The sequence below is a fragment of the Jaculus jaculus genome, chromosome 5, assembly GCF_020740685.1.
Source record: "Jaculus jaculus isolate mJacJac1 chromosome 5, mJacJac1.mat.Y.cur, whole genome shotgun sequence".
NCBI classification, from domain to species: Eukaryota; Metazoa; Chordata; class Mammalia; order Rodentia; family Dipodidae; genus Jaculus; species Jaculus jaculus.
The window spans coordinates 84,728,478-84,755,047 of NC_059106.1; the positions used below are offsets into that span (position 1 = coordinate 84,728,478).

The 26,570-nt window shown below is 42.2% G+C and overlaps 1 protein-coding gene and 1 pseudogene across 1 annotated transcript in view; both read right to left on the minus strand.

Annotated features, from left to right (window-relative positions):
• Positions 1 to 11,101, minus strand: part of Efcab14 (EF-hand calcium binding domain 14) — a 56,319-nt gene extending 45,218 nt beyond the window's left edge. The window contains exons 1-2 of the mRNA XM_045149511.1: positions 10,157 to 11,101; positions 7,540 to 7,688 (exon numbers count right to left, since the gene is read on the minus strand). Coding sequence (XP_045005446.1) covers positions 7,540 to 7,688; positions 10,157 to 10,341 — 334 coding nt within the window. The 5' untranslated portion in view covers positions 10,342 to 11,101. The remainder of the gene's footprint in view (positions 1 to 7,539; positions 7,689 to 10,156) is intronic.
• Positions 11,102 to 25,544: 14,443 nt separating this feature from the next.
• On the minus strand, positions 25,545 to 26,351 carry LOC101601303 (annotated as a pseudogene).
• Positions 26,352 to 26,570: the final 219 nt, after the last annotated feature.

Below are 26,570 nucleotides of genomic sequence, written 5' to 3' on the forward strand. Positions count from 1 at the left end.
GAATAATGATTTAATTCATATTTATCAACTATACTATGCTTTAGTTTTTACAAATATTTATCTTTAACTTTAAACCTCTGTTTCAACTGGAGTGATTACACTACTAGCAATGAAACTTTTAAAATCAGGTGAGGGCTAGGGATGTACCTCAGTTTGCAGAGTACTTGCCTAACATGCACATAGCCCTGGCTTCAGTCTCTAGTACTGCATAAAACCAGGCATGGTGGCACATGGCTGTCATCCCAGACTCAGGAAATGGGGGAAGGAGTCAGAAGTTCAAGGTTATCCTCTGCTATGTAGCAATTTTGAGACCAGCCTGAATTACATGAGACTTTATGTCTTTCTGTTTGTTTGTTTTTTTCGAGGTAGGGTCTTGCCCCAGACCAGGCTGACCTGAAACTCTCTCTCTAGTACCACGCTGGCCTCAAATTCACAATTATTTTCATATCTCTGCCTCCCAAGTGCTGGGTGTTTGCCACTATGCCAGGCTGAGACCCTCTCTCAAAAAAGACAAAGAAAGCCGGGCATGGTGGTACACACCTTTAATCTCAGCACTCGAGAGGCAGAGGTAGGAGGACCACCATGAGTTCAAGGCCACCCTGAGACTACATAGTGAATTCCAGATCAGCCTGGACCAGAGTGAGACCCTACCTCGAAAAACCAAAACAAAAAAAAAAAAAAGAAAAGAAAAAAGTTAGGTGATTTGGGTCAGTGATAGAGCCCTTGTTTAACATGTATAAGGTCCTGGGTTTGATGCCCAGGACCACACAACACCAGAAAGGGTAGGAGACTAAAAATCAAAACAAAACATGAGCAGAAAGAATTAAATATAATTTCAACTCTATAATTTATTATGATTTTGAACAAATTATTCAAATTCTTTGATCTCAATTTCTTTATCTGTGATAATGTGATAAAACATACTTCCCAAAAGTGTTCAAATTGAGAGAAAGTCACACAACTGGCTAGGCATAAAAAAGGGATAAATCAATGTTAACTACCAATCAGCTTTTGCATTAGTCAATGAAGCCTTATAACCCTCACCCCATGAATGCTCAAGCTGCCACTGCTAACTACATTAAAAAATGTTTATTTGCGTACTGTGTACCATGGCATACATGTGGAGGTCAGAGAACAGCCATGGGGAACTGGTCCTCTCCACCTTGTTTGAGACAGGCTCTCTTGTTTTGCTGCTGTAAGGTTTGGTCTAGTTGGCCTGGAAGCTTAGCATTCTGGATCTGCCTCCTAATGGGATTACAGATGCCTTACAGTTTGTTTGTCTTTACATGGGTGCAGAGGATTTGAACTGTGGTAGGTAGACTTGCAGTACAAGCACTTTCAACTGCTGAGCCATCTCCCCAGGCCCTCCAAACTATGAGATTAAATTTACTTGTTCTACTTTAAATTGGTCAACTGCAAGGCATGGGTCTTGACACCTTTCAGACACTGCTTTGAGGGCTAGAATTTTTAATTTTTTTCATAAATAGTTGTATTTTCTTAATATCCTAAACCAATCCAAAAGCTCAAACTCAAATAGAAGATAAAGAAACATGTTAGATGAAGTTCAGGGGATATATGGACTTTCTTTCTTTTCTTTCTTTTGAGCTTAGGCTGACCTGGAATTCACTATGTAGTCTCAGGGTGGCCTCAAACTCACAGTGATCCTCCTACCTCTACCTCCTGAGTGCTGGGATTAAAGGTGTGCACCATCATGCCTGGCTGATATTTAGGCTTTCTGTAGGAAACAGTTGTCTCTTGAATGGCTTAGAGATTTGCCAGCCTGATGGCAGAGGCCTGAGAGCACTTTCTCTTCTTTTTTAAAAAGCATTTTCCTCTTAATGGAAAATAAAATATTGATAACGCCTGTTCCTCCAGAACAAAACTGACATCATTTTTCTACAAGTCACAGACTGCTAGATTAGTTATGATATACCTTCTTTGAAACCAAATACTGGGGGTGGGGAGGAGATGATTATCGTATATTGTCTATATATATGAAAGTTGCCAATAAAACGTTTTTAAAAAACCCAAACCATCCAGCACTTGGGAGGCAGTGGTAGGAGGATGGCCATGAGTTTGAGGCCATCCTGAGACTATATAGTGAATTCCAGGTCTGTCTGAGCTACAGTGAGATCCCTCAAAAAACCAAAACCAAACCAAAACAAAAAACCTAAAGCAAAAACAAACAAACAAAAAAACCCAAAAACCCAAACAAAACCCCAAACCAGGCAAAAGGAACAATATAAAATAATTTACTTAAATGTAAGTTTTAAGAGCCTTGGTTTTTTTCATTTCTGTATGGTCTGCGCTTAAAATACACATTTTGGGTACTCGAAAAATATTTATTACCTGAATAAATCTGGCCTCTACTTACTTCCCATTTCCTCATCATTTTATCTACCTCTTCAATCTATCAAAAAAAAAAAAAAACCCTCAAAGAATTAAAAACTCAAACTAAAAAGTACCCCTAACTACAGCAAACTCACAAAAATTGAGGATGGTGGTAGCATTCTTACTTCCAGCAAGCTCACTATAGGAAAATTCAGAATAATAAAAAGAAATTAATTTTATTCATTCATTTTTCAAAACCAGTGGTCAAAGGATTTCAGCATTAAAAAGTTTTCCTAAGTGCTTTTTACAGCACTTGATTTATACATGGTTTGCAGGAATATATCTATCTCAAACAGGAAGAACATCTGCTCTGACTGAATGAATGCAGTTCTTTGGAACTGAATTTCTCACACATTTTCAACTAGTTTGTAAAGAAAAGCCCATCTTGTGAATGTTTTCTACACTTAAGTGATCAACATCTCAGAGTGAGGGGGAAACTGTATCTCTCTTCTTTCTGAAGTCTATATGCCTGTATGCATTAAGTAGGGCACAGAAGTAGGAGAGGAAATAAGATAAACACATAAATAACCTGGCTTACAATTATTAAGTAATAAGTATATAAAGCTGAAAAGCCCTGAGGCCACTATGAATCCTGAGGAGTCTATGAGCCAAGAGACGATCCTTTTAAAATATTTATTTATTTATTTGAGAGAGAGAGAGAGAGAGAGAGAGAGAGAGAGAGAGAGAGAGAGAGAGAATGGGCATGCCAGGGCCTCCAGCTACTGCAAACGAACTCCAGATGCATGTGCACCCTTGTGCATCTGGCTTACATGGGTCCTGGAGAATTGAACCGGGATCCTTTGGCTTTGCAGGCAAAGGCCTTAACCCCTAAGCCATCTCTCCAGCCCCCAAGAGACGATCCTAAGCCTTATCTAATGTGTGCTTTTTAGGAGAGACAAGCAATTAGATGTACTTTCATTACATAAATGGGAGAAAGTGTAGCAAATAATTTAGGATGACTTATTTATGTTCTTTCAACATGGAAAGCAACTCATTTAAAATTTAATGTTAATGCTCAAAAGAATTTGCCTAGTTCCATTTATTTACTTATCTTCAAGGTAGGAAATGTAAAGTCCTATACATAGTCTTTAAACAACATACATTGAATATTTTTGTAATTTACAATACACTTTATATAATTACCATTCAATAACTTGTTGGTAAACTACCACCTACTGTCTGCCAGCCCTGTACTTGGCACCACTGTAGACAAAAGATCCTGAAGTTCTCAGTCTAGAGGGAAGGTAAGGTATGATCACAGTGCTTTGGTGGCAAAAAATACATCTTCATGTTTTATAGATAAGAAAATAAGAAAATGATTTGTCTAAATTTTGTAGCTAGTGACAAGAAGCCAAAATTCAGTCAAATGTTTTTCTCATAGGACTAATACTCTTTCTAGTATACCTGAAATGTCACAGACACACCTTTTTATGCCCTCATTCACACAAAATCATTTTACAATTCTGTCCTAAATCCCTCAAGCCACTACTTTCCCTATGTGGCCAGATGGAGATGTATGACATACTAATACATTCCTTCTCTTCCAAATTATTTTCCTTTATTCCATTGTTGACAGTGAGGAAAAGCTTGGAACAGAATTTTCTTTAGAGTAATTGTGGAGGCCCTTTGAAATACGTGATTCTGGAGAAAGAAGACTGAGTTAAAAGTTTTCAGGCCAGCCAGTACTTTTAACTTAAGGATCAAATGTTCCCTGGGCTGCAAATAAATATGCAAGTCTTTATGCTTTGCTTTCTTTAAGTATTGATTTATTTGGGAGAGACAGGCACAAGAAGGAGAATGGGTGCACAAGGGCCTCCTGCCACTGCAAACAAATTGTAGACACATGCACCATTTTGTGCATCTGGCTTTATGTGGGTCCTTGGAAATTGAATGTGGGCCATCAGGCTTTGCAAACAAGCACCTTTAACCACTGAGCCCCTGCTTTGCTTTCTCTTTCAGGTATATAGCAATGAATCTTCCTTTCTCACAAGTTCCTCAGAAAACTTATTGAAATAAAGAACAGGCTCTGAATTTCTCAAAAAGGTATTAAAATAAAATAAGCAGGTGGTCTTATTTGAGTTGGTGAGTTCTACCAGTTTGTTGAGAAATAAGATAATGCATTGAAATCTCTGTAAAGTAGAAGCACAATTCAAAGCAAGATGTTTAACAAAAGTGACCCCACTTAGTCAATATAATTTGTTTCCACAAAATCTCATGAGCAAACAGCTCTTAGAAGTTCAGCTTATGGCCCATCCCTCTTTCAGGAAGTCCTGCTTTTGGATATTACAGGTGATGTTATTTCTATAGTGGCAAATCAAAGCCAGCATAACAACTGGATTCACAGTTCCAAACCTGCTCTGCTCAGCTGGCTAACAAATGGAGTCTGGGCGCTAGGGGAATGCTCCCCAGTGGAAGATAGCTGGTCCCACAGTGGATGGTATAATTTGTGGCATCTCTTGAATATACTATTTCTAGGGATTGGTAATAAAAGTGCTCAGTAAGCCAGGCATGGTGGCGCATGCTTTTTTAATCCTAGCACTTGGGAGGCTGAGGTAGAAGGATTGCTGAGTTCAGGGCCAGCTGAGACTATATAGTGAATTCCAGGTTAGCCTAGGCTAGAGCAAGACCCTACCTTGAAAAAACAAAACAAAACAAAACAAAACAAAACAAACAAACAAACAAAAAAAAGGGGTTCAGTTAATATTTACTGATTGACTGTCAGGCCTATTACACACTCTACTTGTCCCCCCCACAGAAATCCCTGAAAACTCATTTAAGATATACATTATCTGGGCATCCCTATAAGAACATGCATAGAGCAGCTAGAGAAAGGACTCCGTAGAGGGTAAAACTGAGCTGTGGCACAAGCTTAGGAAGCCCAAGTAGTTATGGAGAGCTAATAGGACAGACAAGTGCGCTCAGTGGTTATTTATAGTAAACACTATCTGGGAACATATTTTCAGGTTATGATTACTATTTACATATAAATAAAATACAGGCCTTAGAAACACCTTGCAATATTGCAAAAACAAGCATTAAAATCATAATAAAAAAAAGCACCTACCAGGTCTGAATCTTCCTCTTTCTTGTACTGCACTTTGATAACTATATAGATTGGGATGGTTCTGGCAAAGAATTATTGCTTACTTAATCCTATTTTCTGAATGAGAATGTCAAAACCAGAGTGAGCAGTTCAACTTTTCCCTCCCAAGGAACATCATTAAAGACACCATTAACACACTGAGATTTAGCTGTCCCTAGGTCAGGTTCAAAGCTTGAATGAACACAGATAGTCAACAGAAGCTGGGTAAGAAAAGGTAGGATGTGTGATCTCCTAGGCTTAAAATGAAAAATAAGAACTATCCAGTTCTGGAGCCAGAATTCTTTATGACCTTGAGATGGTCTGTGGTCAGTTTCTTGGTGTGCTAATGCTATTAAAGTTAGGGTATTTGTGATTAAGTTGAAACTGATTCCTTAGCTTAGAAAATTTACCCTTGAAATTTAGAATCAAAGTTTCAAGTCAGGTGTGGTGGAGTACATCTTTAATCACAGCACTTGGGAGGCTGAGGTAGGAGGACAGCTGTCAGTGAGTTTGAGGCCAGGCTGGGATTAATTCCAGGTCAGCCTGAGCTAGAGCAAGACCCCACCTCAAAAAATAAACAAACAAACAAATAAAAAAGTCAGTGTTATTAAGTGAAAAAAAAAGTATATATAGTTGAAGCAAACATGACAGTAAAAAGAAGTTTGGGTATGAAAAATAGAACTTTTGCCAGTTGTGGTGGTGCACACAGGTAGGAAATTGCTGAAGAGGGGAGGCAGTAGAATCAGAAAACAGACCTTTACAATTAAGAATGTATAATACTTTGTACCTTGAAAAGTCCCTTAGACCTCAAAACTCATTCATGAGACAAATATCTCTACTGGTTGTAGTGTGTTCAAGGTAGGCGTTACTTCAGTGACTCAAAGAGGTTTCCTAAGCCTGGCATGGTGGTGCACGCTTTTAATCCCAGCACTTGGGAGGCAGAGGTAGGAGGATTGCTATGAGTTTGAGGGCAGCCTGAGAATACATAGTTAATTCCAGGTCAGCCTGAGCTCAAGCAAGACCAGACCTTGAAAAACTGAAAAAAAAAAAAAAAAAGTTTTCTATAACTTTAAAGTGATAACACTCATTAATGGTATTTGAAGTTTTTTTTCCCCCCAAAACAGACAATGTCCTAAGTAAGCATAGCTAAGGAAATCAAATAAATCTGTTAGTTCTTCCTAAATGTATGAACACTGATAAAACATACAATTCAATACAAACCAGTTCCTCCACCTACAAACTCTCAGACTGCTGACTAAAGTTGAAATCAAAGAAATCTGTGGGCACTTGGAGAAATGTGTGTAGGCTTCCACAGGCACTGGGAACAGTGACACAGTACAGTAATAGTGGATATAAACACGGACTTGGACAGCAAGAGGGCAAGAGAACCAGGTATAAAAGTCTAAGCTCTGCTACATTTAAACAGTAACCAATGCATATAATTCTCCTAAGCTTCTGTATTTTTTTAAGAGCAAAAAATAATACTCATTCTACCAGCATACATGCACAGATATACACATGGCCAAAAATAATACTCATCTCAGAGTTGGGGAATGACTTATTTGTGACTTGGCACACAGAAGACATTCCATAAATGGTGGCTGTTCCTGTTATTATTGTCCATTCCTATGTTCCTACATGGTGTTTCTTAAGAGGGAGTCATTTGACAAATGCTTTCACATTTTTTAATCAACTGGCCCTGTGAGGTAGAAGCAAACAGCTTGGTGTTATAAGAGTCATTCTGTAATTAGAGAAGTGCAGGCCAGAGGTGGAGGTAAACCAAGGCTCTAGGCTCCTAGACTGCAGTTCTCCTTGGCACTTTCTCAGTTGGTTACAATGCCATTATTTCAAATGCTACTTGTCCTGGTGGCACATAGCACTGATTCTGTTTATGGGTTTAAAAACAAGTACTATAGCATTAAGCTGTCCGTTGATAAAGTGTACAAAAATGCTAACCAAAATGCATAATTGCTTTACCAGAGTGGCAAAACTAATTCTGCATGGGTCAATTAGTCCTAAAACCTGAAAGAGTTTAAGATTAACCCCTGAAAAGGGTGATGACTTACTGGTTCTAAATTTTTCCTTGAGGGCATCCAGATCCTCCTTAAGAGCAACTTGCATCCACACCAGGCCAACACAGGCCACAACACAGGCTGCGAGGATGACAAAAGCACAGAGAGGATAACAGATCTTGCAGCATCGTGTGTAGTCTCCCCTGTCATAAGGACAAATTCAACCATGAGTACGAAAGTGGTTATGAGAGCAGCTTTATTAGAAACAGTATACATGTATTGCCATGTAATTAACTTCTCTGACAAATAACCTGTAGATTTACCAGGGGAGATAGAGTAATACACTTTGGCCAAATATTAGCAGGCTAAAGATGCTTGAATGATTTCACCTATGAAAACTCCTCCATTGGGGGCTGGAGGGATGGCTTAGTGGTTAAGGCATTTGTCTGAAAGCCAAAGGACCTAGGTTCAATTCCCCAGTACCCATGTTACAGATGCACAAGGGGCGCACGCCTCTGGAGTTCATTTGCAGTGGCTGGAGACCCTGTTGCGCCCAGTCTCTCTCTCTCCCTCCCTCCCTCCCTTTTTCTCTGTCAGATAAATAAATCAATAAAAATAAAATATATAAAAAAATTTAAAACTATTGTACAAAAGGTTTCCAAATGCACAAGGAACAAAGAGTTCCTACAGGACACTAGAAGTACCTATGGGTTCTAGATCACTGCTGTAAGTTCAAGAGGGAGGTCTTTGAAGGAAACTCAGTTTGAGAAGCGTAAAAACCAAGGCAGGGGCTGGAGAGATGGCTTAGTGGTTAAGGGCTTGCCTGTGAAGCCTAAGGACCCTGGTTCGGGGCTCAACTCCCCAGGTCCCACGTTAGCCAGATGCACAAGGGGGCGCACGCATCTGGAGTTCGTTTGCAGTGGCTGGCGGCCCTGGCATGCCCATTCTCTCTCTCTCTGTCTGTTGCTCTCAAATAAATAAATAAACCAAAAAAAAAAAAAATTAAAAAAAAAACAAAAAACAAAAAAAAACCAAGGCAGCAGGCATAGTGGCACTGGCCTGTAATCCCAATGATTTGGGAGGTTGAGGTAGAGGGTCTGAAAGTTCTAGACCAGCTTGGGCAACATGAGAAATCCTGTTTCTAAAAAGCACCAGAGAGGCTTGCTCAGTAGTAGACAGTGCTTGCCAACCACACATAAGACTCTAGGTTCAATCCTCAGTAGTGCTTAAAAAAAAGAAGAGTAGCTGGGTGCGGTTGCACACACCTTTAATCCCAGCACTCGGGAGGCAGAGGTAGGAGGATTGCAGTGAGTTCAAGGCCACCCTGAGATTACAGAGTGAATTCCAGGTCAGCCTGGGCTACAGTGAGACTCTACCTCGAAAAAACAAACAAACAAAAAAACAAAAAACAAAAAAAAAAAGAAGAGTAAAAATAAGTGGTTCTATGTAATTCTATCACTGTATTGTAATTTACTTATCTCTTTCTCTCTCTCTCAAATATATGCTCATTCACCCCAGGAGACCTTGTTTCAGTTTACTGAAACTTCTGACCAAATTTTACTGCAAATGGAATGAAAGAAATAGGATCTGTGGTTTAAATGGACACCTGATATTCTCTAACTTACTGCCTCTGAAGGTAGGAAAAATAAACCAGCTATATTTTGCACCAAATTTCACCTAGCCCTCAAGGTTAAACTAACCCAGCAGGGTAACATTCAAGATTAATACTTCATCTGATGACCACCTTACCAAAAACACAGGATTTCCCTTAACTACCTTCTCCAATAAAGTTCAAAAGAAACCAAACTCTTCTTTGACAAAAGGACACAGACATTCTACATGTACCAACAAAGATCCAATCTCTTAGCACCAAGCCATTCACTTAGCACCAGCAAAATCCTCTAAAGTGTGGTCCCTAAAGATACAAGGGTACCCACAGGTTTCCAACCTGACCCTTTATGTTCAAAGTTTGTTTAACAGTTGTTCCATTTAAAAATAGTGTGGGAAAAAAGATGATTGTTTTTAGACTTTCATTTTTCATCTATTCTGAAGGCTCATACCATGTAAAATGTTCCTCACTGCATCTTCCTAAAATAATTAGTGGCCTTGAGGTCTCTGACTATTCCTTTTTTCTTTGTTTTAAGGACCCACTCCCAAATGCTTCTTGGCCCTTCTGTATTTCTCCACCTTAACCTTTTTACTACTTCTTGAGCTACTGGCACACTTCCTGAATCCACACACTTCCATCCTGTATTCTAGCTCGTCTTTCTATACCTAAAGAGGGACCTGTGGGCTGGTAAGATGGCTTAGTGGTTAAGGTGCTTGACCGTGAAGCCTAAGGACCCATGTTCAATTCCCCAGTAGCCACGTAATCCAGATGCATGTGTCTGGAGTTCATCTGCAGTGGCTGAAGGGCCTCGTGCACCCATTCTCTCTATATGCCTCTTCCTCTGTCTCTCTCAAATAAATAAATTTAAAAAAAAAAGAGGGACCTGTCACCTTTTCTTCATTGGGGAACTTGGCTTCTCCAACACTTTTCTTCCCTATTTGCCTTCCAAGGTATACTTCCTTTATTCTTCCACCAGAATTCCTTCTCCTTCTCATCTATTTACCTCATTGTTAGTTAAAGATGGCTTATACCCATCCTAACCCTCACCACCATTTCACTCACTTGACAAACCGAGAGCGATTTCCAGTTACAGCGAACTCCTCTTCTTCCTCTGAGCTGGACTCTGAGTCCGAGTCAGGAGGCTCGGTGCGAAGCAGGCGATGGCTGCTTGAGCCTTTCTTAGACTTTTTTCTCCGGCTGTCTCCACCCAAGCCTATCAAAGCATTGAGCTCTTTACGCTTCTTCATTTTCTTGTGTGGGGTGACAGGTGCACCCACTCCTGAGCTGCCAGGTTCGTACCCGACGCCCAATTCTCTTGCTGCTTTGGAACTGCCTTCCAGGGTGAGAAATCCTGGGCCAGAGGCCCCCTGATCACTCCCACCCAGCGGTGGGAGTGACCAGCTCCGTTGGGGGCTAGAGAATGGAGCCCAGAGGCAACTGGACCTCAGGATGGATGAGGAAAGTTACATAGAGACGGCCAAGGAATTGGTGACCCAAATAGTTAGGACCCCGGGTTTGGAGTGTCAGTGGACAGGGGTGGGAACCCGCAAATGTTAACTGCCAAAGCTAAATCAAGGACGAGAGGTTTTCAGCTCAGTAAGGAGCTAATTTCTACGAGTGCTCTAGGTGCAGGGGAAGGACACACAAGGCCAGGAGGCGACTTTGGCCCTCGGGGACTGGGGCTGCAACCGACAGGGGAGAGAAAAACTTGCTCTTGAGTGGAAGGCGAGGAGTGGCGGGGCAGGCGGCGGGAACTCGCTAGTGCCCGGTGGACAGGGCTCCCGGCCGCCGCCACCACGACCTGGGCGCCGAGGAAACGCCGGGGCCAGGGAGCTGCCTGGGATTTGGGATGATCACCGCTCTGTGGCCGCGGTCCTGAGTGTGAGAGGAGCCGGTCCTCGGCCTGGGGAGACGCCAGCCGCGCTGGCTGGACCTGGGGGTGGGGGCGCGGTGCGGTGGGCTCCCTGAGTCTGAGGCGCGGGAGACGCCCGCCACTCACACGCACCGCTCCCAGTCCCGCCGCGACTCCGGCCCCCGCTGCGGCTCCGGCCGCGGCTGTCTCCCGAGCGCTGCCGGCGGCGGCGACCGCCGCGGGCTCCAAACCCCGGCCATCGCTCCGGCCCCAGCTCACTTCCCTTTGGCAGCGGCCGCCGGCACCGTCGGCTAGTAAGCCACGTTCCTATTGGTAGTCTGTTCGGTGACGTCACTCAGGAGGGCGCGAGGGGTGTCGGGAGGCGGGGCGTTAAAGGGGCAGTGCCTCAGCCGAGAGTTGGGTCCAACCTGTGACTTAGGGAGTTCTCCCCGCTTCCCCTCGTCCCCCCACCCCCGCCAGGAGAGCACGGAGACTGGCAGCTCACCTGAGCCCGGCAGTTTTGTTTGCAGACTATCAAGAGCTGGGACAGGCAAAGCCCCTGGGGGTCGACCCGCTGGAAAAGTTCATCATCAGCCTAGAGAGTTCACCCCTCTTACAGGCTTTTTGACTAAAGACCAGGCTGAACACTTCATTCATTGATGTTTCAAGGCTGTGCTACCACTGAGGATAAAGCAGTCAACAAAAATAACCACAGTTTTGCTCTCCTGTATATAATTGCCAGCTTTAGCAAATAAAATACAGGACACTGGTAAAATTTGGGTTTCAGATAAATAGCTTTTTTTTTTTTTTTTTTTTTTTTAAGCAAGAGCCTAACCAACACCTAAGGCATCCTCATGTTGGGGGAAAAAAAAAAGATTCATTGTTTATTTGAAATTAAAATTTAGTTGTGCTTCCTGTATTTTATCTGCCCATTTAGTCCTAGTGAGGGGGGGAGGAGTGACAAACCCACATACATTCAATGTCATAAGGTGATGAAGGTTCTGAGGAAAACAAACATGATAAGGTGATGGGAGTGTCTCTTTGTTTAATAAAGGGACCTTTGCTCAGAGGTCCTGAGAAAACCAGGGAATGAGCTGTATGACCAGGATGGTGGCAAAAATAAATGAAGTCAGAGAGACATCTAGGGACAGACCTTATAAGCCTTATATAAGGACTTTGGAAGCCATTAGGGCTTTAAGCTGTGAAGAACAAATTCTGACTTTCCAGTTTTTTTAAATGATCACTGTGGCTACTTGGTGGATAAAAGGATCAGGAAGAGTGAGGGCCATAGGAAACCACTTTGCTCCACTCCAGCTAGAGATGATGATGATTGTTAGAACAGATGTGGTCACTTTAAGAGTTCCCCTGCTGCCTCAGACCCAGGCCAGGTAGACAAGCCTAGCCCCCAGTTGTCTGAGCTGAGGCGATCTTGAATTATAACTTTACTGTCTTATCTATGTGCTTTCTTGCCTCACTCTAACCCCTTACCCTTGCCTTCAGGAGCAGCAAAACAGCCCCCTGTTTCCAGGGAAACACAAAGCCATCTGGGTAATGGCTTTGTGCCTATCCAATGCCTCTTTGGCACCTAGCATGTAGGCTGAGTCATGTGGAGTAGAACTTTCCACTTCTCGAAATCTATTTTTTTAAAAAGCGAGAAGCTTCCTTTATTCTTTGGATTTGGAGACTCCCCTCTCTGGTTTTGGACTCCACTATGCCATCTTGGCATAGTGCTTCCAACTCTCCTAATAATAAGCTTTAGCTCTTAACATTTCATCTCAGCTCTTCTTTCTTGGACCAGGCTATTCTCCTTCAAAACATAATCAATGACAGACAAATTTGGCAGCAGTAGGAATGACTAGCATTCTGGATGCTTTTGAAAATAAAGATAACAACATTTGATAATGGATGGAATGAAAGGTGTGAAAAAAAATAAGACATGTATGATTCCCACAGATTGGGATAAAACAGTGGGAAGAGCCTTGACATTTACTGAGGAGGGGAAGGCTTGGGGAGGCCCAGGGAAGCCAACTTGATATCTAATTTGAATTCCAGTAGGTGCTTGGTATATCCATTGGGAGTTCTGGGTAGAGATTGGGGCCTGAAATATAACCTGGGGAGGCATGATATGTAAATGGTATTTATAAAAAAGGGCTTTGAGTTGCCTAGAAGAAGGTCAAGGTAATTTTTAAACATTTTACTATGGCAATTACATTGCCTTAATCTGGAGATTGCCACCCAAAGCCTGGGCGTGTGTCTGGTATTTCTTTAAGTGTTTATTCCAGAGGTGTGTACCTAGTTACAATGACTCAATAGATATATGCTGGTTGCATAAGTGGACACTGTTGCTAAAGGTATAGGCAGAGCTTTGGAATCATGAGAGCTGACATAAAATAATGTCTGTAATCCTAGCTCTGTCAGTATGGAAGCTGTTTGACATTTCTGGCTTGCTGTAAATTGAATAAAAAATTCTACCTCCCAGGACAGACAGGGGGACCATGATTGTGGTAATGCTTTTGAAGTCCCAAATCATGATGCAGTCATTTCATTTTTTAAAAAAATACTACTTTTTGTTTATTCTTATTTATTTATTTGAGAGCGACAGACAGAGAGAGAAAGAGGCAGGGAGAAAGAGAGTGAGAATGGGTATGCCAGGGCTTCCAGCCACTGCAAACAAACTCCAGACGCATGCACCCTCTTGTGCATCTGGCTAAAATGGGTCCTGGGTAATGGAGTCTTGAAGTGGGGTCCTTAAGCTTCACAGGCAAGTGCTTAACCACTAAGCCATCTCTCTAGCCCCGTCATTCCATTTTTATTTGTCTATTTCTATTTCTAGAGTGGCTTTGCCTAAATACAGTGTCCACTAAACATATACGTATCAAGTTAAATGTATATGTTAGCTTCATTAAAATAAAATAAGATGTTAAATTTTTCTCTCAGCATCACTAGCCCCTTCCTCAGTAGCCATATGTGGCACATGGTTATGGGAAAGCACAGACTAGTACATTCCTCCATCACAAATATTTTTATTGGACAGTTCACTGGAACTTCCCTGAAGGACTGAGAATTGACAGGTGAGGGTACTGATTTCAGGAACCATTTTATAAATACATTCTATGGTCACCGGAAACCGTAGGCAAGAGAGATGCCTGGCTAGGGTCAGTGGCCCTTCTGTGTTGCAGATGCAACATTCTTACCAGGGAACCTGGGACTGAGGGTCCTCTAGCAATGGGGTAGAGCCAATTGTCTGCAATGGCATCTGGTCAGCCAGATGCTGCTGATGGAGACCTAAGGGGCTGGTGCTTCTGTTGTGTCTGCCGCTGGTCCCTCTGCCTGTTTGTTCTTCTGTCTGCCTATGCTTTGGAGACTGTACCCCTCCTGTGTTGGGCAAAATCCTCCAGAATGCTGAGTCGCCCTTTAAACACCTCATACCTAGCAGTTCTTTTCCTTTCAGGAACTCTTTATTACTGCTCTGGTCTCCTTTCTCAGAGACTAGATCCTCAAGGTCAAGGGTCAAGGCAACCCCTTCAGAGCTAGGGTCTCTGTCCTGAGGGGACTATGTTGCCCTCTTCCATTGGGATTGCTCAATGTGGTGGCTTGCTTCTTCCTTGGAGATGTTGATATTATGACCCTGTGCCTGTGGGTTCCTGTCAACCTTTAAAAAACTGTCTGAAAAGCAGTGTGTGTGTGTGTGTGTGTGTGTGTGTGTGTGTGTGTGTGTAGTGGAGGGGGGAAGGTCACTATAATTCTGATGTTTCACTATTCCTGTGTTAGCCTCCTGCTCAGCATTGTCTAGGGGAGGGAGTGGCATGAAAATGCTTTCTTTATATGTCATGATGTGTCATGCAGGTTAGGTGATTGTCATTTGTCAAATGCTCCTGGCAATTTCCTTGTGTAGGAGAAAGCAAAGACGATTTTCTCATGCTCAAAATCATAGCCTGTCAATGATAAAGCCACATTTTGAAATCTGTGTGCTTACATTTGGGAAAAATGAGATGGAAAGGGCAGCTTTCCCCAAGGTCATGGTTAGAAGTTGGATGCAGTCTTCTGATGTCTGGGCTGAAGATCTTCAAGATCTTGGAATCCTGTCTCTGAGATCTGATTACTGAATGCTGTCACTTGGCAGCTGTGGATCTGGGACCAAAAAATTGAGCCTCTCTGAGCTTCAGTGTCTGCTTTTGTCAAGAGGTGGCAGCAACAGTCCTCAGGCTGGCTACCAAAGTTGTGGGCACCAAAGCGTTTTCATTTAAGCACTCAGTCCAAAAAGCAAGAAACAAAGCTTTTCTCAGATCTTTTGTGATTTCTTCCTCCCCCTCCTCCCCTCCTCCTCCTCCTACTCTTCCTCCTCCTCCTCCTCCTCCTCCTTCTTTTTGACAGGCTGTCAAGTTATTATTCCCTATTTAATGCTGTGTTCCTTTGGGCCTTGTGATACAAAGTTAAGTGACAATTGTCACAGGGCTGCAAAGACATGTCCCATGACTAGCTACACAAACTTTCTCTTTTTTTAAAAATTTTATTTATTTATTTATTTGAGAGCGACAGACAGAGAGAAAGACAGATAGAGGGAGAGAGAGAGAATGGGCGCGCCAGGGCTTCCAGCCTCTGCAAATGAACTCCAGACACGTGCGCCCCCTTATGCATCTGGCTAACGTGGGACCTGGGGAACCGAGCCTCGAACCGGGGTCCTTAGGCTTCACAGGCAAGCGCTTAACTGCTAAGCCATCTCTCCAGCCCCAAACTTTCTCTTTTTTGACTGTGTCTGTAGGTAGGGTCCATAGAATCAGGAAGGTGGGGAGTCGTTGGGAAACAGGGAACAGGCAGGCATCTAAGAACCCATGGTGAGGGGAGGTAATGAGAGACAGGACCACATGTGAGCCAAGGCTTCAAATACTCAGTATATGTTCCTTTCTTTCTTTAAAAATTATTTATTTATTTATTTGAGAGACAGACAGAGAGAGAAAGAGGGAGATAGAGAGAGAGAATGGGCACACCAGAACCTCTAGCCATTGCAAATGAACTCCAGAAGCTTATGACCCCTTGTGTATCTGGCTAAGTGGGTCCTGGGGAATCGAGTCTAGAACTGGGGTCCTTAAGCTTCACAGGCATCTCTCCAGCCCTTCTTATCTTTCTAAAAAAATTCATTTATTTGCACATATGTGACACACGCACATTGTGTGTTTGTGTGTGTGTGTGTGTGTGTGTGTGTATGCACACCAGGGTCTCTTCCTACTGCAAATGTACATGAGAATTAGGAATCACTTTTTGCACTGGGTTTTGCATGGATGCTGGGGAATCAAACCCTGGGCTGGCAGGCTTTTCCAGCAAGTGCCTTTGACTGCTGAGTCATCTCCCCAGCCCTCCATTGTTCCTTCAGACTTCACATACAAAACAAATGCAGATACAATTATTTAGAATTTCCACATGACCCCCACAGAGCATTAAACCATGTGTGGGGTCCTCCGTGTACCTGTGTTGGTCACAACAGGGTCATCAAGGTGGCCCTGACTGTATCTAGCTTATGTGGTAGCTGTGTAAAAGTCATGTACCTGACATATCATAAATGCTCATAACTGTCAGTTGCTCCAGTAATGTGATGACAAATTGTTAAATATTAATTTTCCAATTATTAAGTGTGACTTTGATCATGCTCCCATTGTTGGAACACATCTCAGTTTACCTAACAGAAAGAGTGGGGCTGGAGAAATGGCTCAGCAGATAAAGGCACTTGCTTGCAAAGCCTGATGGCCCAGGTTTGATTCCCCAGTACTCACATAAAGCAAGATGCACAGTGGCATATGCATCTAGAATTTGTTTGCAGTGGCAACAGGGCCTGTCTGGTGTGCCCATACATTCTCCTTCTCCTTGCAAATAAATAAATAATATAAATAAATAAAAATATATTTAGTGCTGGAGAGATGGCTTAGCAGTTAAGGCACTTGCTTATGAAACCTAAGGGTTCAGATTTGATTCCCCAGAACCCATGTAAGTCAGATGCACATGGTGGCACATGCATCTGGAGTTTGTTTGCAGGGGCTAGAGGCCCTGGTGTGCCCATTTTCTCTCTCTCTCTCACAAATAAATAAATAAAATTAAAAATATATTTGTTTATTTTTTCAAGGTAGGATCTTGCTCTAGCCTAGGCTGACCTGAAATTCACTAAGTAGTCTCAGGGTGGCCTTAAACTTGTGGTGATCCTCCTACCTGTGCCTCCTGTGTACTGGGATTCAAGGCATGTGCCACCCATGCCTGTTTAAAAAAGAAGTGAAGAGGGCTGGAGAGATGGCTTAGCGGTTAAGCGCTTGCCTGTGAAGCCTAAGGACCCCGGTTCGAGGCTCGGTTCCCCAGGTCCCACGTTAGCCAGATGCACAAGGGGGCGCATGCGTCTGGAGTTCATTTGCAGAGGCTGGAAGCCCTGGCGCGCCCATTCTCTCTCTCTCCCTCTATCTGTCTTTCTCTCTGTGTCTGTTGCTCTCAAATAAATAAATAAAAAATTTTAATAAAAAAAAAAGAAGTGAAGAAAAAAGTGGGGTTTACAGATGTAGCTAAATAAAACTGAGTGTAGTGGTACACGTCTGTAATCCCAGTAGTAGGAAAGCTGAGGCAGGAGAATCATGTGTTTTGACCAGCCTGGGCTACATAGTGGGATCTTGTCTTACAGTTCCAAAAACAAAGCAAAGAAGATATATTAGGTTGGGGAAATTGCTCAGTGGTTAAAGACACTTGCTTGCAGAAAGAACAACTTTCTTTTGTTATAGCATCCTTCTCTGTAGTGGTTTCTTGCTGCTTTTCTGTGGTTGAAGGAGGAAGAAACAACAGATATGAATATGTTTAAATACTTGTGTATGAGACATTTTGCATTAATCCTCATTGCAATAACTGGGTAAGCATCGTATCTTTTTGTTTATTTGTTTGAGGGAAGAAGGGAGGAAGGGGGGGGAGATACATTAGGCTTTGCTGGCCACTGCCTTTAGCCACTGAGCCATTGCTCCAGCTTTGCATCATATTTTTATTTATTGTTATTTTTATTGACAACTTCTATACTTACAGACAATAAAGCATGATAATCCTCCCCTCACTTTCCCCTTCACAACTCCACTCTCCATCATATCCCTTCCCTTTTTCCACTAGTCTTTCTTTTATTTTGATGTCATCATTTTTTCTCTTATTATGAGGATCTTGTGAAGATTTGCTAGGTACCACAAGTCATGGATACCAAAGCCAATTTCTGTCTGGACAGTTGCATTGGAAGGAGTGGTACCCTTCCTTTGGCTCTTACATTCTTTCTTCTCCCTCTTCCACAGTGGACTATGAGCCTTGGAGGGAGTGATAGAGATGTTTCAGTGCTGGACACTCTTCTGTCACTTCTTCTCAGCACTCTGTTGCCTTTTGGTCATCCCAGTGGTCACCACCATCTGAAAAGAGAAGCTTCTCTAACTAGAAGTGAGAGTAGAATTAATATATGAATATGAACATTAAGTATAGTTCTTACAGGGCAGTTTTGTGAGCATAATATATGCATTTAGCCAGACAAAAGCAGGCTTTATACCCCTAAGGCTCATGACCTCCCTGCCATAGGCTTTTGATTAGATTTTCAGTTTTAGGCATGTATTCCCTCCCAGTTCAATTAATTAAAGTCTAATTGGCCTGCAGTCCAATCAGAGAGCAGTTGGTTTCCTCTAGAGCAGACATGCCACTATTGCACCCATTCAGCCATTTGGCCTGTCTGGCCAAATTTGAGATTTCCAGTGTTCACTGTTTTCACTGCTGATGACTTATGTCTCCCATAGGGCTGCATGCAGTGCAGCTTTTTCCAGCTTTCATTTGGCTTATCTACAGGAAGAAGATGTTCAGCTCAGCACCAGCTTGATTTTTCAGTGACCTTGCTGCCCAGCCATGTGAAGTCTTCAGCAATAGGGTCTTACCATATGTTTCTTGTGGGAAGCCAAGGGCCTGTAATGTTTTGGAGGAAACAGGGACCTCCCTGGTCAACAACTCACTGGAAGGTATCCCATCCCTGGCACTGAAAATTTTCTAGTAGCAATCTATGGTCTCTGGATGTGTCATTATCCAAAAAAGTAGGCTTTCATGTGTCTTACTCAGAATATCTTGAATTAAAAAAATATTGTATTATTTTTATTTATTTATTTGAGAGAGAGGAAGAGGCAGAGAGAGATAAGAGAGAGGGAGAGAGAGAGAGAGAGAGAAGGAGAATATGAGCATGCCATGCCAGGGCATCCAACAATTGCAAATTAACTCTAGACACATGTGCCACTTTGTGCATCTGGTTTATGTGGGTCCTGGGGAATCAAACCTGGCTCCTTTGGCTCTGTAGGCAAGTGCCTTAACTGCTAAGCCATTTCTCCACCCTGAATATCTTCAATTTTGATTGACTCTTCCACCATCCTTCTCTTACTCAATCTCTTCCCCTGGCCTCACTTAGGCCAGTCTACTCCCTGTAATCTGTTCTTCTACTTACATATATACAATATTATCCCTTAAAGTCTTTCTGTCTCCTGCCTCCCTTATAGTCTTTTTATTTTTTATTTTTAGCTCACTGGCTTCTGCTACTGATTTCTGGTTCTCACACACAAGTCTAAACATTTGTAGCTAGGATCCACAAATGAGAGAGAACATGTGATGTTTCGCTTTCTGGGCTTGGGTTACCTCACTAAGTATAATCCTTTCCAGATCCATCCATTTCCCTGCAAATTTCATTTTTGTTTACTGCTGAATAGAACTCCATTGTTTAAATCTACCACATCTTTATTATCCATTCACCTGTTCAGGGACATCTAGGCTGGTTCCATTTCCTAGCTATTGTGAATAGAGCAGCAATAAACATGGTTGTGCAAGTATCTCTAAGGTAGTCAGAAGGGTCATTAGAATATATGCCTAGGAGTGCTATAGCTGCATCATATGGTAAATCTATTTTTAGCTGTCTCAGGAACCTCCACATCGATTTCCACAATGGCTATACCAGATTACATTCCCACCAACCGTGTAGAAGGGTTCCCATTTTTCTGCATCCTTGCCAACATTTCTTGTCACTTGTTTTCTTGATGAGAGCCTTTCTGACAGGAGTGAGATAGAATCTCAAAGTAGTTTTAATTTGCATTTCCCTGCTGGCTAAGGTTGTCGAACACTTTTTCAGATGTTTATATGCTATCTGTATTTCTTCCTTTGATAACTCTCTATTTAATTCCATAGCCCATTTTTAAATTGGGTTGTTAGATTTCTTATTGTTTTGTTTTTTGAGTTCTTTGTGTATTCTTGATATTAATCCTCTGTCATGTGTGTAGCTGGCAAAGGTTTTCTTCCATTTTGTAGGTTGTCTCATTGCTGTACTCACAGTGTCCTTTGCTGCACAAAAGCTTTGTAATTTCATGAGATTCCAGTGGTTGATTAATGGTTTTATTTCCTGATCAATTGGGGTTATATTCAGAAAGTCATTGCCTATGCCAATATGTTGAAGGGTTTCCCCTACCTTTTCCTCTAGCAGTTTCAGAGTTTCAGGTCTGACATTAAGGTCCCTGATCCATTTGGACTTGTTTCTTGTGCATGGAGAAAGACAGGGATCTATTTTCATCCTTCTACATAAACATATCCAATTATCCCCGCACTACTTGTTGAAGAGGCTGTCTTTTCTCCAATGAATATTTTTGGCATTTTTGTCAAAAGTCAGATGGCTTTAGCTGCCTGGCTTAACATCTGGGTCCTCTATTCTTTTTCATAGATCTATGTGTCTGTCTTTGTGCCAGTACCATGTTGTTTTTTTTATTATGGCTTTGTTATATAGCTTAAAATTGGTTTTGGTGATACCACCAGCTTTATTTTGTCACTCAAAGTTGTTTGGCTAGCTGAGTTTTTTTGTGCTTCCATAAGAATTTTAGGATTTTTTTTCTATTTTTGTGAAGAATGCCATTTGAATTTTAATGAGATTGCATTAAATGTGTAGATTTCTTTAGTAGGATTGACATTTTCACAATATTGATTCTTCCAATCCAAGAACATGGGTTGTCTTTCCATTTCCTTGTGTCTTCTGCAATATCTTGCTTGAGTATTTTTAAAGTCATTTTAGATATCTCTCACTTCCTTGGTTAGGTTTATCCAAAGTTATTTATTTATTTATTTATTTATTTTGAGGCAATTGTGAATGGGAGAGATTCCCTAATTTCATCCTCCGCATGTTGTAGCAACCCCTGCTTGTTTCTTAGGCCCATTTTCTTGAAATACTGTTTTCCATCCTTTCATCCTAAGGTGGTGTCTATCTTTTATTGAGAGATGAGTTTTCTGTAGGTAATGAACAGAAGAGTCCTGCCTTTTAATCTAGTCTGCAAGCCTGTGTCTTTTGGTTGGGGCATTAAGGCCATTGATATTAAGTTATTATTGAAAGATATTTGTTTATTCTTACCATTCTTCTTGTTTTGTAGTGCTTCCTGTTTCCCTTTATTGTTTTAACTATTATTTGAGTATGGTATATTTTTCCTGTTTCCTCATGTGTATGCTTTGCTTTCTCTTCAGTGTGAAAGATTCCTTCAAATATTTTTCTGTAGAGCTGGCTTAGTTGTCATAAATTCCTTTAGCCTGTTTTTGTTGTGGAATGTCCTTATTTCACCTTCAACTTGGATAGATAGCTTTGCAGGATAAAGTAATCTTGGTTGACAGTTGTTATCTTTCAGATAACACCTTCTGGCTTTTAAAGTTTGTGTTGAGGAATCTGCTGTTATTCTGATGGGCTTGCCTTTATAGTTTACTTGCTTTTTCTCTCTAACTGCTTTCAATATATTTTCTTTGGTTTGCATGTTTAGTAGTTTAATTGTAATATGGTGAGGAAAAGTTTTTTCAGATTTGGTCTGTTTGGTGTTCTAAAATCTTGTATCTGTATTGGCATTTCTTCCCCAATTTGGGGAAATTTTTCTTTTATGACTTTGTTGAAAATGCCTACTAAGCCTCTGAATTGAAATTCTTCTATTATGGCCTGAATTCTTATGTTTGATCTTTTCATAGTGTCCCAGATATCTTGAAATTCCCATTCATACCTTCCTATTAGCTTGTCTTTCTCTTTGTTGGACTGTATTAGTTCTGCCACCTGGTCTTCTAGCTTAGGTATTCTATTCTCTCCTTCATCCATTCTACTGGTGAGTCTTTCCACAGAGTTTTTATTTTTTTTTTGTTTGACTGTGTTTTTCAGTGCTAGAATTTCTGCCTTGTTTTTCTTCAGTATTTCTATTTCTGTAGTTATGTCTTGTAGTGACCTCCTTATTTAATTAAGCTGGTTTCCTGTGTTCTCTTGGAATTCCTACAGGTGTTTGTTGTCTTCTTTAATTCTTTTTTTTCTTCTTCTTCTTTGATTCCTTTGAGTATAGATAAACTCCTTTTTTTTTTAAAATCTTTGTCAGGCATTTAAGTTAAAACAGTCTCATTGGAGGCCATTTCTGATGATTTATTTATTTTTTGTTTTGTTTTTTTGAGGTAGGGTCCCACTCTATCTCAGGCTGACCTGGAATTCATTCTGTAGTCTCAGGCTGGCCTTGAACTCACAGTGATACTCCTACCTCTGCCTCCCAAGTGCTGGAATTAAAGGCATGAGCCACCACACCTGGCTCAGATTTATATTTTTGGTGGGATTGTATTGTCTTGATTTTTTTGTTTCTTGTATTATAATATTGCAATTTTTTCATTCTGAGTTGATTTGATGCTTGAGTTTTCTAATAATCTGCGGTGCTTTCAGATTTGGAAATTCAACTTTATGTACCTTCAGAGTAGGCATTTAAGGTGCTAAGTGTAACTCTTGTAATCAAATCCAGCCATAGAAGTAATGGTAGGTATTGAGTTTGCCTGCTAGTCAAGTATTCTAGTGGGCTGGGTGGAGCAATTTACTGGGGCATTCTAAAATTCAACTGAGAAATATACACCTTTATAAAAATCAGTATATAGTATGCAAGTGTAAGGATTTAAACAAACAGATAACTTATAAAGCTACAAACCGAAAGGGTGTATGTTGCTCTAAACCTTTAATCATGTCAGTTGGGAGGTTGAGATTTCTGTTCTGAAATTGGTTCCAGGTCAGCCAAGGTCTGAATCAGACCTTGCCCCCAACAATGACAGAAGAAAAAGACAAAGACCTTATGAATCTGAAAGTATCAAAGGCAACAATAGTCAACACCCATTACAGCTTAGTTGACAATGATAAAGCCAACCAATAATATGTAACCCATCATCTGCCCTGACATGGAAAGAGAGATTAGCACTTCCAGTACAGGGCTATGTGCCTCCTTTTTTTTAGTCAGCCTCGTTATCTTTTGGGGTGGCTTCAAATCTCACTAATGCTGAGTGCCCACCTTGATCCCTCCTGGTTGTGCTGTGCATCTGGTGCCTCTGCATCCTATTTTTGATCTAACTAAGAAGAAAATTGATGTGCAGACATGAAAAGAGGCTTGTTCAGGGGACACACAGCAAATTAGAGTCAGATTCAGGGCGTCCATCTGGGGTTGTTGACCTTTGAAGCCTGACTTTTACACTGGATGTCCAGTGCTGTGCTTATAGAGACTGCCTGCAGCTCACCTGGAAAGGGACCACCAGCTGAAGCCCCTCGCCTTTTTAGGATGGCCTCTTTGGCGTCCCTAACCCTTTGCCATCTTTCTGCTGCTGTGCTGGCAGCTGCAACCTGTACCTTCATGAGAGCCTAAGGACAATGAGGAGGGAAAAGATTGGGTAGGAAAGGGGCCAAGTACCAAGCTAAACAATGGCTTCTCTCTCTCCCCCATGCACCCAGGCAACCAGAAGCAGCAGCTGGTTCTCAGTATTATTGTGGGCAAGGTGAGGACTGTCCTATTCTAGGCATAACCTGCTCTGAATTGCTGCAAGCTTCTGTGCCTCCACTAAGCAGTAGCCATGGGTTCCCCATTTGTTCACCATGTCTTAAGCAGTTAGGACAGAGTCCAGAGCTTAAGGGGCACCTGAATTGAATGTTTGGAGTAGATGCAACTAAAGAGTTTCCAGGCATTGTTCATCTAAGTGATTCCTGTTCACCCACCCAGTCCAAGTGACCTCCTGCTTGTTTGTGAAGTCCTGCGTGTTGCCCAGAGTATATCAGAATGCAGACTCTGCCTGCAAGTTCTCTAAGAAGCAGGCAATGCCTCGCTCTGCTATCTCAGGGTAAGCGCCACAGAAAGCTTTATGATGGTGATGGGGTGTGTGTGTGTGTGTGTGTGGGGAGCAAACCTGTTGTAATAACAATAGGAATAAAGAACCTGTACCATAGCTTCCAGCTTACCTACCTGGCCTCTGCACATGCCAGTTCTCCTGGGACTTGAGCTGGAGTAGAGGCTGTGTGTGAATGGCTACCAAATAGCCCTGGGCTCCCAGCTCTGGGTTTGAATCTCAGCCTCTTTCCTCACTAGCTGGGCAAGTTTCTCTTTCCTCTTCTGCGATTGTTTCCTTATGTGTAAATTGGAACTAACAAACTTCCTCTTCCTGCAGTCTGTGTGTGTGTGTGTGTTAAGTGGCAAGCTTAGTGCTTTAACAGGGATTCCAGGGATTTATTTGCTAAGTACGCTTAGTGGACTGGGAGGTCAGGAAACTTACCTCTGGGAAATCCCATTTGAATCTGAGAACTCAGCATAGGTGAGGGAAAGGAGAACTGGGTCAGAAAGGGAAGGCTCTTCTGAGGAACAGCCTGGTATGGGAGTGTTTGTGTTACCTGTGCGCTCCCTCCAGCAAGCCTATGTTTGTGGATAACAAACTGGATGGTGGCAGACATTAGGTTATAGTAAGGCCATGCGAGGGACCCACATAAAGCTAAGTTCCTGCTCAAGCTATAATGCCCTCCCCTCCTGACCAGATACTAAGCAGCACAAGGGAGACAAAAAGACAGGCACAGCCCTGTGCTGCCCTCTGCTGGTTTCCTGGACAGCTGCGCATGTTAAATGGGACATTCTCATTCACAAATCATCAAAACTCCCTACACTACAGAGATAAGATCATATGCCTACCACTTATGAGGCCCTGGTGTGTGTGTGTGTGTGTGTGTGTACTCATGTGTAAAAGAGACACATGCACAGGCAATAAAAATGTGACTAATATCACGTCTCAAGACGCAGAAAAGATAGGGATAGCATTAGGAAACTTTTCAAATGGTGATGCTTATTAATTCATTATTCATTCATCATATATATAACTTGTTTTTTCAAGGTAAGATCTCGTTCTAGCCCCGACTGACCTGGAATTCACATGGTAGTCTCAGGGTGGCCTTGAACTCATGGCAATCCTCTTACCTCTGCCTCCCAAGTGCTGGGATTAAAGGTGTACACCACCACACCCGGCTCATCATATATATATATATATTTTTGGAGGAGATGAAGCTAATTTTATTGTCTATCATGTTATATAAAAATGTAGAAATAATATATTTGTACAGGAAAAAATTCCAAATGAATAGTAATGAGAGCATAGGAGTAATAATTTAAACCTGCTATATATATATATTTTCCATGATAGTAGGATGACAACCATTTCAAAGCACATACTGGTTTCAGGGTAGGTTTGGTTCACTGGCCAAAGCTTGCCATAAAAGTAAGGTCTTCAGTGCCTGTGACAGTCCTACTGGCTCCTGACAAGACTTTTGAGGGCCTCCAGAAAAGTGATGTATTCCTGGTGCTCCAGGACTGTGCTGAGCTCCACCAACTCATCTGCAAACGAATTGTCTATCCCTCAGTCCGCAAGGAAATCCATTAGGTGGTCATACAGAGCCCAGTCCAGGGAATCAGTATTGAGTGTGTGATTAGTACCCTTCCATTCAGAGTCACCAGTGGCCTGAAAGCTAACTTCCTTGATAGAGAAAATGTCACTCTCGGCCTCTTCTTGTCCAATCTCGTCCTCCAGATAGTAACAGTCCAGTATAAGGGCTTTTCCCTCATCATTCTTTATAACGTCAACCACAAAACTGGGAGTTGAAATCAGGTCCGGCTCCTGCCCTTCACTCTTCTGCCCTTGCGAAGGCCTCTCCTTGCCATCAAATGTTGGTGGGAAGCTCTTGTTAATGTTGAAAGTGAGTGATCTTTTCGCAACAACTTCCCGCACTCATTTAGCTTCTGTCTCATTCACTTCCAGCTCCCAACCTCCAGACATCTTTGGAAGAGACTTATGCTTCTGAATTTTCTTTTTTTTCCCTTAATTTCATCAGTCGGAAATTCAACAAAAGCCTTGTCTCTGTCGGTGTGCAGCGGGCCGCAGCCGCTGGCCCAGGGCGCGGGAGGCTGCAGGAGGCCGGACCAGCGCGCATAAGCACAGCAGCCCAAGGGTCGCAGGCGCGGCGGGGCTGGGCTGCTCCCACCGACCGGGGCGCAGCCTTGAGGCCAGTGACAGGGGAACCCAGCGCCTGGGCACGCAGCGCGGCAGAGGGAGCATCCCGGAGGGGGCGGACAGGTGTAGATGGAAAGACCACCCTAGCCAAGGAGCCCTGTGATTTCACCCGCCCTGAAACCTCATCATGTATATATATATGTATTTAAGCACCTATCATTTTCTGATCCTTAATCTTTGTTCTGGAGCTACAAAAGGTAACTATTACACAAAAATCCTTGTCTGAGGTGCTTGGTTGCCCACCAGAACTAAATGGTAAGACCC